Source organism: Sander lucioperca, chromosome 5 (assembly GCF_008315115.2).
Source record: "Sander lucioperca isolate FBNREF2018 chromosome 5, SLUC_FBN_1.2, whole genome shotgun sequence".
Lineage (NCBI taxonomy): Eukaryota > Metazoa > Chordata > Actinopteri > Perciformes > Percidae > Sander > Sander lucioperca.
In genome coordinates, this window is record NC_050177.1 from 10615412 (window position 1) to 10628342 (window position 12931).

General features: G+C 42.0%; 1 protein-coding gene across 6 annotated transcripts in view; it reads right to left on the bottom strand.

The window, feature by feature from the left end:
* sipa1l3 (signal-induced proliferation-associated 1 like 3) overlaps positions 1–12931 on the bottom strand; it is a 76166-nt gene that overhangs the window by 16177 nt on the left and 47058 nt on the right. For all 6 annotated transcript variants that reach the window (XM_031296652.2, XM_031296655.2, XM_031296654.2 and 3 more), the window contains 8 exons: positions 9801–9931; positions 7280–7468; positions 6543–6717; positions 5527–5630; positions 3454–3611; positions 2772–3354; positions 896–994; positions 586–761 (listed from right to left, as the gene is read on the bottom strand). In XM_031296652.2, coding sequence (XP_031152512.1) covers positions 586–761; positions 896–994; positions 2772–3354; positions 3454–3611; positions 5527–5630; positions 6543–6717; positions 7280–7468; positions 9801–9931 — 1615 coding nt within the window. The remainder of the gene's footprint in view (positions 1–585; positions 762–895; positions 995–2771; positions 3355–3453; positions 3612–5526; positions 5631–6542; positions 6718–7279; positions 7469–9800; positions 9932–12931) is intronic.

Below are 12931 nucleotides of genomic sequence, written 5' to 3' on the forward strand. Positions count from 1 at the left end.
ACACACACACACACGGTTATTTCTTCACCTCGATAACACCACATCAGCACCTCGTAAAGCCTCGTTATTCTGTCTTTGTCGAGACCGTATGTGTAGATGAAAGGTTGGAAAAGGATGACGGCAGGCAAAAGAAATAGATCGTGGGAGGAGGGGAAACAAGGCGTAAGCATAGTAAGCTGAGCGAGATGAGACTAGATATGAAGGAGGAAGAAACAAAGAAAGGCAGATTTTATATTTTTGTTTCAGTTAAACAAATGGTTCTTTTTGTCCTGTCTCCATGCCTCGTTCCGCCTATTTACTCTCGAACCAAACACTGTTCTTTCTCTCTGTTCACTCGCTTCCTCTTTTCACACACTCCCACACAAAATCCTCTCAGAACATTGGAGTCTGGCCCACTACCTCTTCCATGCTTTTGTGTGTTTGAGTGAAGAGCGCCCTGCACTCACTCTGGCTCACTTATGTCCTTCCACTAATGCCTGCTAACACTCAGCAATGCTGTCATCTGCTGCCTCAACATCTGTATTCACCGCAGCGGTTTAAAAGGGAATCACTTATTAGTTTAGCTTCAAAGACATTTTAACACACCTGCGAGGCCCCCCCTCTTCGTACGGAGGAATGATGACGACTTTGACCGTGACCGACGTCCTTAGGAGGTCGATCATCTGCTCGTGAGTCAGCGTCACTGCAGCAACCTTGCAGATCTCCACCAACCGACTGCCCTGTCTCAGTCCCGCCTGCCAGGCAAAACCGTATTCCTCCACCTGCAATAAAAAAGAAAAAAGAAAAAAAAAAAAACAGAAAAAAAAAGTCTTCAAACAAGCCAGTTATGCGCAGACAAGACATTTTATAGATGAGTATTAGGGATCTGGTGTGACAGATGGTTATCTGATGGTACCTCAGCCACAGTGCCGTCCAGGCGAACATGGAAGCCCAGTTGTCCCAGTCCGTTTCTTCTCAGAGTCATATCCACGGTCTCACACCCCACTGTCAACGACTGGCCAAGGAGAAGACATGATGCGAGCAAATAAATGTTATTTTATATATTTACAGTATCATCATGATCTTAGGTCTCTAGGTATCTGCCAAAACAAAGGAAAATCATAAAACAGCCTGAAAGGGGAATTTAATTAGCAGGAACAGCATTACTTACTGAAATCCATCAATACTATTATCAATATGCACATAAATTATGAGACGACATCACTTAAAATTATGTATGTATTTGGTATTTTTAGAAAGATAAACTCTTATTTATTTATTTATTTATTTATTTATTTATATATATATATATATATATATATATATATATATAGTTTTCTGTTGGATTAACACAAAGCTCGCTGGAGTCCAGGAAATCTCCTTTTCCTAGCATTTAATTAATTGAATTTTACAGGGATTATCACAATATGAAATGCCTCTCATCAGCCAGTGGAGCACAACTTCACTGAAAAAGTGAGTTATATGGTCACATAGAGTACCTTCATGCGCTATAACATTTGAGTTTATATTTTAATATCAATCTAATAAGCCTGGATTATATTTTTGAAGGTTATCAGCTTTGAGCTGACACATTGTCCAGGGCCATTCAAAAAACACTTGCTACTCGCTATCTTCACAGTTGCTTCTGTTAAAGAGTTTTGAATTTCCAGGTTTTTCAGGATGCTAAGGAAAACCTTAAAGGTATGAAAAACAATCCCAACTGTGGACATCCTCTCAACTTAATGCTACAAAGCACATTTAACAGAACAGAGGTGTAACACGGTCATGAAATGAGAACAATTCTACCAATTTACAAGATAAAACTGTAATGAATCACGCCTTTCTATAAATTTGAGAAATCTGTGTGTGTGTGTGTGTCCGCATGCGCAGTACAGCAGTGGGAGCAGGGAGTTGCAGTTGCTGCATCCCCAGAACTAGAAGGCTCATTGATTGCGGTTCACCAGCTGTGTCATACGCCTAAAAAGTGGTCATCCGCTTAAAACTGATTGCTGTCTACTCTACATGCAAACACAATCGTACACAGATAAGTTAGATGAACGCCCAGGCTCTCCAGTAGGCTATATAATTCGTCCTGCACGCTGTTTAAGAGCAGAGGCTGGGGAAGCCACATCACTACCTGGATGTGTGATGGCTAGACGAAAAACAGGGAACACGCCTAATATTCTCTAGATGAGCCACAGCCGCGCCTGATTGAAACACGCTCATAGTTAGATAAAGTTGTGAAAAAAACACTGAGAACCAAGCAATTAGCCTGTTCCAAACAGGCACATACTCCAAACGGGCACTGCACTAGTATTAACAAAACACAGAGACTTGACAGAGAATATTTAAGGTCTTTAAGTGGTCTGAAGACAAACCTTTGCAATGAAGGGCTAAAATTCACATCATGATCTCCTACATATAAGGGTACCAAACAAATGCAGTGAAGAAGAAATCTGCAGGATAGTTAACAAAGATGTTAACTATGATGTTAACACAGATGTCAACCATGCTTTTATTAACCAGCGCTGGTAAAGAGACGACAAAAAAGGAGGAGAGAGAGATGCAAAGTATTTTTAAATCAACTTAGCAAATATTTTATGAGGAAGGAAATGCATTCAGAGCATTTTTCAGGGCCCAAGGATATACACAATGTGTTTTGGTGAGAAACATTAAATATAAATATAATTGTTTGTTTACATCCTATTCCAAGCTATGTGCTTCAAAGGTTACAGAGATTTCCTGGTCACTTTCTCTCTACACTTAAACTGGAACGAGTTCTAAACTCTCACCTTTAACCTCTGCACCATCTCTCTAATGTCTGGTGCACAGCCCTCTGGTACCCGCACAGCGATGTGGTCCCCTCTGCCGTAAAAGATCTTCAGCGCCAGCCGCTCCGGTGTCCAGCCAATCACGTCCGCACAGAAACAGTTGAACACCACCTCTTTGGTGGAGCAGTCTGTCAGGAGGACGTATTCAGCTGACAAACCCAAGGCACAGGGGAGCTCAGTCCCACCTCCACTGAAGTCCTGGGCCTGGACCCTCCAGGCGACGGCCCCCGCAGCTCCCAACTCCGCTCCCTCTCTCGCCTTGGAGCGCTCCCGTTTTTTAGATGCGAGGGAGATGAGGTTGTTAAGCTTGCCAGCAGAGTCGAGCGGAGTGCTGCTGACGTAGTTCTCAGCCAGGTCACGCAGGTACTCCTGCCGCGTTCGTGTCGCCATAGTGTGGAACTTCTCTGACTTGTGCGCTGCAGTTTCTGCATTGATAACTTTGGCTAGAAGGAAGTTACGAAAGGTTTCTGGGTCACGGAAGGTGACGCCGCTGGGGATGGGTGGGCCGAAGGGAGGAACATCCTTCATTCTTGTCACAGCAACACTGAAAGAAAAGGTGGCACAGATTTGAAGTGTGAGAAATAATGTTTTGGTCATAGTTGTGTGTATATGAACACGTGCTTGTTTTGTTTAAAACATTTACCTGTAACAGGTGCCTTCAGAGCAGGGGTTGTGCACACGGACAATAACAAAGACGTGCTGGAAGTGGGAGCGAATATTCTGCGGGGTGAAAGGCAATGCTCCTGGCTCCTGAAAGATTATAGTGACAATGTCGTTCCCTATGTGCCTCTTTCTCAGGAGCTAAGGAAGAAGAGAGGAGAGATACGAATGTCAAATTAATAAAATGAGCTTACATAACTGACATTGACACAACAAATTGACTCAACGATAAGAGAGACTGACTAGACTGACAAGGGAAATGAGAGATTGAGACGCTCATTACTAGACACCAACAGCAGGTCTTTATGCAACTTGTTTTTCGGATTCTGTATGGGCTATTTGTGTCTTTGTGTGTGCTGGTATGTCCGTCTATCTGTGTTCGTGTAGGAGACGTGGTACAGAACCCAGGCTGTGTCTGTGGTGCGGCGTTTGCCAATTCTCTCTTCATCTGCAGAAGGAAGTGTGAAAGTACCAATTATGTAATCCAGCCCACTGTTTGGCCACAGATAGACACATTCTGCAGCTAGCCTTCACTCGTACTAAGACTGCAAGTTTAGCCTGATGTAGTGCTTATAAACATTAACTGTAATTGTTAGAATTGATTATTTGGAGAACAGAAGTTTTGGATATTTTATCAACCTCTTCACCACTCAAGGTTTCTGCCTAAAAAGGAGTTTTTCCTCGCCACTGTTGCACTAAATGCTTGCTCTTGTGGGAATTACTAGAATTGTTGGGGCTTTGTAAATTATAGAGTGTGGTCTAGACCTACTCTATCTGTAAAGTGTCTCGAGATAACTCTTGTTATGATTTGATACTATAAAGAAAACTGAATTGAATCTTGACTTTTTTCTATTTCAGCATTCCATTCTAAATAGGACTAAATGCTGTTGATACTGTATGTAAGATTCAACAAGCATTTACCGTACATTTCATCACTGGTCATACAATGTAAGTGTGTAGGCCTAGCTTGGGCTCTCCTTTTCCTCTCTCCTGAATGTAAGAGCCTCCACAGTCTCTATATTTCTACTTCACTCCTTCTGCCTCCGTTCATTCACTGCAGGTTATATTTATTGTCGGATGCTGCCACCTAGAGGTCCATCTGAGCAAGTACTCAATCTCCTCGCTGCTGCGGCCTCTAAACCTCTGGATGGAGTTATTGTGCCATTTATCAAATTACACTTTCTGATTTAAGTGTTGATACTAAGACAAACTGTTCAAACACACTTTCAATTGACTCAATTTAAAAAGGTGCCACATTCACATTTCTCATGTATTTACCATTTACAAGATGTTTAACAAAATGATTAAGCTTGTTTCTAACAAACAATAGATTACTGTGGGTATGGTAATGAAAGTATAATTTGCCGATTCACAATACTAATTTATTGCCTTTTCAAACGTTTGTTGAGGAACAAACGACTTCTCCATAGCCTACACCGCTGACACATTGTACACTGAGCACCCACAGGGCCTGTCTGAGCACGTGTCCATCCGTGTGAGCCTCTCACGCAAACACTTATGTAAACTATTAAAAATACACACACGTAAAATGTTGTCTTGCACACAGGTCACTGACACATGCAGTCCACGCTGCAAACACACAAAAGAATGTGTAGGTAGGAAGCTTTATTCAAAGAAGTAAAAAAACTAAACAAAAACAAGGGAGAAAATAAAGAAACTGCTCACTGCTGAGCCCCACCCAGCTCTGATCCAGTTAAAGAATGAGAGGCAGAGAGGCAGAGAGAGGGCAAAAGAAAAAGCCAGAAAGTAAGAAAGAAACGAAAAGACAGAGAACAAAGACTATAATAACATGAGAGTCTGAATAAAAGAGAGAAGAGACTCTAAATGAAGAACGTGACACAAGTCACGAGTTTCCACTTTATGAATTCTTGCTGTTGGTTTACGACCCGGAGCAAACGGAAGAGGCTTTAACTCACAACCACAGACAGACTTTGGGTGACAACAAAAGGAAATTCGTGGATGTATTTTGCAGCTGTACACACCAAAACATGGCCTGAGACAACATACAATAGGGAGGGTGCTCATAATCTCTTACCTGCTGTGGGTTGTTGGGCATGTACGGCAGCATGGTAGACACGTGGAACATGACCTCGTAGCCCTGGTAGGTGGTGTACAGAGAGTGGGTGCCCGTGGAGTCCGCTGGAGCAAGACATTTTAATGTGACGTCAGCCATTGTAAACTACAGACAACACCGTGACGTTGAATTAGAGTCCTAACACCTAATTGTTCAAACACATGTTTTTCGAGGGATCATGAGGATGCCAAGACATGTCATTGTGCTTTTCCTGGGACATTTGGCCTGGCTATTACTTTTCAGACATATAATGCATAACAATGCTGGCTTCATCTGTCTTTTAAAGTAATGGATTTCGTACTCTAGGTGCTGTTAATGTAAATGTTCCTTGTGGCTTTATTCGGGCTGTAAAGGAATGAGCCACAATGCTCGTGAGAGAAAAAGGTCTTACTGCTGGAGAACAGGAGTGGTAAGGAGTGAAAGGAGTGGATTGTTGTACTGAGGAAAATTGTTTTCTGTTCCCTCAAAAACCGCACCAGTAAAGGATTTAAAAATGTATTTTGCCATTGAAGTTGACTTAGTGAGTGGGACGAGACATTCATTTGGGACTCTCATTTAAAGCATGTTGCTGTATATTCAAAATGCTAACTGCATGGATGAAAGTTGAAAATAGGGAGAGAAAATGGGCTCATTCACATGGTTTCATAATTCATTTAACTGATTTTAGTTTGTCTAAGCATAGGAGATGACAATATAAGGGACACATTTATTACAGTGAACTTAATAAGGCAAACAAGAAGTGTATGTTTGACCTTGTGTTGCTTCAGCCGCTAATCTGACGGCATTCAAATTTGGAAATGTGCCATGGTGAAGGTGCTGAGAAAATATTACTAAGATTACTAAGAGTAAGAGTGCCATCTTGACTTTTATGTAAAAACGACTCAGGTGCTTATTCAGACACAAGACCAACATGTAAAATAACCAACACATTTATGGGATGTTGTGCGTGTCTGAAAGGGGCTCTTCTGAACACTTACTCTTTGTGTCGAGCTGCGCAGCGTATTTGGTGAATCCTTTGAGAAGCACCTGCTCCCCAAGCAGCTCCAGGAAGGCAGAGAAGGCGGGTGACGCCTCCTCGTTGTTGTACATCTCCTCCTCTGTGCTCTGGCCCGCACGGCACAGCAGAACACCCACCTTGTGCTTCTGACTCAACTATACGGCAGCGGAGAGATAACATTAACATTACACACACAAACGGCTGAAACACTGGAGTGGGAGCCTGGTGCTTTTAATGCAACTTGATGTCAAAGTAGATGTTACAGATAAGAATTTAACCCTGATGTACTGTATATATGTACGCAGTTTTCAATTGAGCACCACTTCGTTGTTGTAAAAACAAGCCAACTGCAGGGCAAAACACCCCCGCCTTGCACTTCACCCTTCATTAAATAAAAGGTCAGATAACATGGCTAAACATTACAGCTTTTATGGTCACACACTCATGCTCAAACACACCACGCCCTGCTGCACTGAGCTTTCACTGACCTCAGTCCGATTGTGTACTTTGCAACAACACTGAATCAGATGTAGACAATTTTATACACACACCTATCAGTTCATATGTATCGTTGTATCGCTTTGCATCATTTTAGCCAGCGTGACTTATAGTCACTGTTTCAGTGGAAGCATCTGGGATTAACTGTCAATTTCCAGTTTTATTACACAAGCCCAAAAATAAAATGCAAATACAGACAGAGACAGACATGTAACCCACCCCCTGTTCGTCCAGTTTAAGCAGTTGCTCTGTGACTTTGGGTGTGCTGAGCGCCAGTCTCAAACAGGACACGTTGAGCTCAGGGACGACCTGCTCCAGGACTTCCTTGAGCGGCAGACCCCGCACCGTGCCATGCCTCCCCGTAGATGCCACCGCATCCTCTAAAATGGAGCCTCGCAGGGTCACAAGCTGAATGTGGCGAAAGAAAAAAATGTTGCAATGTATCACCAGACTTAAAGACTATAGATATCTAAAATCACATTGAAATTGTCAAGAAATAACTACATTTTCTCTACATTTTATTTCATTGTTGAATTCGACCCCTTAACAGTTTTTGGTAGAAATTTTTCAAAAGTAAATTTCATACGGGTCCTTTTATAGATCGCTTTAATCAGACCAGGAACTGAAATATTATCACCTATCACCTTTACTATTTATGTGTTTATTTCTTTCCTGTCTTGGGGAAAGAATACTTGCTGACCAACTTACCAATTAATAAGAGTTACTTTTTTTCACTCCTTCTTCCTTCTCTCTTTAAACAAAAATACTTGCTTGGTTACATACTTGTTAATTTATTAGTTTTTATTTATTTCCTTTTTGTCTTGTTTTTTATTGGTAGGGTTTAAAGCTGTTGTTGTGTATAAATATTTTGTATCATATATTGGCTACTATGGACACAGCAGAATATACATAGTAATACTATTGATTCTGAGATAGTTGTATTGAGAGAGGTCGGAGGTCGGGCTCAGCTACAGGACCACGCCTCTGGAAAATGGAGGAACGAATGATTAGCGGTCTGGGAGCTTGAAGTGGGTCCATCAGATGAGGAATGCCCTGAAGCACCACTCCTTCTCTCTTCCAACACACGCACACAACACGCATGCACGCGCACACAGACTTTAGTTTGAGGGGTATTGTGAATTAATATTCTGCTCAGTATTGTGCTGCCACAGAGTGCTGCTCCCTGGCGAGAGGAAATTGGGCTGCCTCAAAACAGTGAGGCTATAATATCCTCAGATACAGCTGGGAGGAGTGGGGCGATCCTTCTCACCGCACACAAACACACGCACAACTACACACACAAATAATGGTTCATTAAAAATGCATGGCAGACTCTGGAGCTCGCAGGGGCCGAAGAGACAGTTGGACCTCAGAAACTCGGGTGTGCAGCAGAGAAATGAAACTTGATCGACACGTGGCTGAAGTTATGGAGCTTTCGTTTGAACTCGTCAGCTTCTGTGCGACAGTGCAGTGAGTGACTGCGACATGCTGAGCAGGAACGTCAGAGGGCTGCGTGTAGAAATGGGTGATGGAGGGAGAGAGAGGAAGTCTCCCCACCTTGCTGCGTCAGCACTGCTGCACAGAATTAAATGACAGACTTAAGGGGGGATGGATATTTGAGAGCAGCTGCGGCTTGAGAGAATAAAGTCGGCAATGAATCTCTTTTTTCCTGTGTGGGAACAGTAGGCCTGGGTGTGCTGGCCGTGTCTGTTAGCTGAGCTCTGTGTACTTAGATGGCGGAGAGGCTCCATTGTTATACCAGAGCTAAGGTGATGAGGCCAGGCAGCCATGTAATCCAGCTAAAAACAACACAGTGGAGAGGAAGACAATCGGGCCACATGAACACAAGCAAACTTTGCCGTTTGTTTGCGTGACCTGACGATGCTACACAGGTGTTTATAAAATATTAAGTTGGTCAAACTGACTATTCATACAGACCTCAGACCTCTCTTACACCTATGAAAAGAAAAAAAACAGAAGACTAATATTTGTTCACGGTGTCCGTGTTCAACTTATTGACACTAGGGCTGCAACTAATGATTATTTTCGTTACATATTAACCTGCCAATTTTTTATTAACAAAATGGCAAAATGTGTGATCACAGTTTCCTCAAAAATGTTTGTTTTGTTTAACCATCAGTCCAAAACCTAAAGAAAAGGTGGAACAAGTGAATATTTGGCATTGTCTGCATGAAAAGTAACTCAATCGATTAATCGATTATCAGAATAGTTACAAATGAATTGTCTGTCGATAATAACAACACAACATATTGTTGTTGTAGTTTGGTGCTCTGGAAGCAGAATCTCTAAAAGTAAATGACTATAAATAACTTGTTCGTAGTCTTTGAACAAGTCAGAGAGAGAATCTTAAGTATTTCTCCACGGTCACCAACCCATCACTCAATACGTTACGAGTATTTGACCCATCAAAGTGGAAAAGTGGTTGGGTGTGCTCCCTGTGAGAGCAGGCCAAACACTTTGGCCACAGCAGCCAATGTTTGGTTTGGTTTTGCTGTGCTGAGCCTGGGCAGGTGGAATTTTCCACCGGCAGAGAGGGGGGTGAGGGGTGAGGTTAAAACTAGGGCAGAGAGGGTGAAAAGAGTCACAGGTAGGGACATAAGGGGGGGGTAAAATGAAAGTAGGTAATTAAAGTAAGCGTGCGCACTCTTACTGACTCATCACTGAGTCATCACTAAGAAATGCTCAGAACAAACACACACAAACGGGAGATCCTTCATACCTCGCTTGTTCGGACGATAAGGCGGTACTGGTACTGGTCTTTCAGGTCTTTGGTGTCTTCCAGTTTCTCCCTGCGGATGCTCACGGCCACAGCACCCAGCTTATCCTCTGTCCCAAAGTAGTTTGAGTGCTCTGGTGAAGGAGAGATGGAGATCAATGTTTGTGTTGAGGAGTAACATGTCTGAATGTGGACTTGAGTTGTGGGTTTTATACACAGAGTAGCCTATGATATTTTTTAAAGCTAAAAGTATTAGACGATCATCAGAAAACAAAAGGGAATTAATCTGCAACAATCCTAATGACGATGATGATGATTTTAGCAACTTTTTAACAAAAACACCCAAATTCACCAGTTTTAGCTTCTAAAATATAAATATTCACTGGTTTTCACACTCTTCTATGATAGGAAACTGGATGTTTTGGGGTTTTGGACAGTTGGTTGAACAAAAGAAGACAGTTATTAAGAAAATTGTATAGACTTATAAAATATTATAAACATTTTATGAAACCAAAGAACGAATCTAGATAGTATTCTCAGTCTTCTATGCCTTTTTTTCATTTAGGCAGCTGAACAAAAACTTTCCTTAAATAAAAATATAGTCATAAACTGGAAATATTATGATTTAAATCAGTAAATATCTCAATAAGTTACGAAGACCTAGTTTCGGTAGTTTTTGATACTTGGTGCTACAGACATATTTGTGTCAGTAACAAAGAGGTATTTAGGTTTGATATAATAAAGAGATAAACCGGTACATTTAACCTTCAAGAGATAAAGATGAGACAGATAAGAGAGGAGTTTGGCTCTGGTGTCGTAAGCATGACTAGCAGATAGGGCTGCACGATATGAGGAAAATGTCAAATTGCGATTATTTTGACTGATGTTGCGATTGCGATATGATTCATGATATTGGAGGGAATGATCAATTTTTTGGATCATCATTCTCATTTTCATTGAAACACAAATAAAAATGTACTATAGTTATGTAGTGTGATTTTTGCAAGAATCTGTACCAAACAAAGATGTTTTCCTTTAGTCTGTAGGATAGGATTTGTGGGCCCAGGACATCTCTGCAGCCCCACAATACTTCATTCAGAATGGTTAGACACATATTTTGCCTTTAACAAATATTGTGTGCCCCCCCCCCTGCGATTTGGATATTGCACTAGTCCATATTGCGATTTCGATAAAACTGCGATTAATTGTGCAGCCCTACTAGCAGAGGAGGGGCATTACACCAAGCTATCAACGCACTTCACGAGCATCTTGCATGTTCTCTTCTAAAGCTCCTAAGCTAAGCCATGGTAATGCCAACACCACAGGCAGTGTGGTAGAATTCACCAGACACTCGGGGAGGAATCTAGCTTGACAAGTATTTCTCCTCCATCCCCCGTCTGACTGGAATGAACCGGGATGACACATTCGGAGACTCAGGCCTGCTTAGCTTCCATGCCATGTCCCGTGGTGAAAATGTCAGCTTTTTGATGAGGCTTTCTGACAAAACACAGCACACAATCACAGTTGTGTTCTGGGGGACAGCTAAGCTGAAAACGAGTTAGCAGATGAACATATTTTTAGAATGATAACCTTTATCTGTTTGGCTGCAGGCCACACACACACACACACACACACACACACACACACACACACACGCTCCTAACAGCAACTGTCACTAATTAGGGTGCAGCCAGATCATGCTTGCCAAGAGGAAGTTTCATCCGCATTGTCTGAAGAGGTGATGTTGACAAGGAATGCCAACAAACACGTGTACGAACAGGCACACATCTTACACACATCTTTTCTCTCTGAAGATAGGAACCAGACGTAAAACAAAGCTGCACTGGCTGACCACGTTAAGTGGTACTTTGTAATCGTGCAGAAAGGCAGGTGGAGTATTATCAGTTTAGAGTTTGCCAAAAAGGTCCAGTGGCAGGTACATGTGTAATAAAATCTCTGGGAGCATTGCCAGCTTGGCCCACTCTGCTCAGGCACGGCTGGATATCAACTGTCATGGATGAGACGTGGGGAATGACACTGGAGAACCGAGATGTACGCTGTCAGATTCATACAAACTAATAACAGCAAGTGGCCCAAATCGTAGTAGAAAATGTCATCAGTATGTGTATAGTGTAGGGCCACTAGCCACCACTATCATTTTTTTCCATTATCAATTAATCTGCCAAATCACAAATTCCCAGACTACCAGATTGCATCTTCAAATTGCTGGTTTAGTCCAACAAAAAAATCTGTAATGATTAAAACAGCCCATTCTCACCTTTGAGAAGCTGGATTAAAAGAATGGTTTGCATTTTTGCTTGAAAAGTGTCTTAACCAATTACTCAGTCACCAAAGTATTAGCCATGTTTTTTTTTTAGATTTTTGATGATTTGACCAATTGATAAATGGACTCAAGTTGCAACTCAAAATTATTTTCATTATTGATTAATGTTAGTACGTGAGATATTGTTTGCAAATGTTTAGATTTCATTTATTTTGTTCAATCAAATAATAATTTAGTCAGAAAAAAGTTGTTCATAATTTCTCAGAGTCCAAGGTAACATCGTCATGTCTAACTGAATCTTTAATGTCAAGATGGCTCATTCAGTACAGTTTGTTTACTTGTTGGGTTTGATTTAAAGGTCCCATGACATGGTGCTCTTTGGATGCTTTTATATAGACCTTAGTGGTCCCCTAATACTGTATCTGAAGTCTCTTTCCAGAAATTCAGCCTTGGTGCAGAATTACAGCCACTAGAGCCAGTCCCACAATGAGCTTTCCTTAGTATGTGCCATTTCTGTGTCTGTAGCTATTGAGGAGGAGAGAGGAGGGGGGGGGGGCCAAGGTGGAGGGTGGGGGTGTGGCCTTGACCAACTGCCACTTTGTGCGTTTGAAAGCCATGATGTCTTTCTCTCTTGGGTGGGCCAAATTCTCTTGCCGGGTAAAGCAGAGAAAGGGGAGGTAACCTTCCTCCTTATGACCTCATAAGGAGCAGATTCCAGAACGGCCCATCTGAGCTTTCATTTTCTCAAAGGCAGAGCAGGATACCCAGGGCTCGGTTTACACCTATCACCATTTCTAGCCACTGGGGGACCATAGGCAGGCTGGGGGAACTCACATTAATGTTAAAAAAC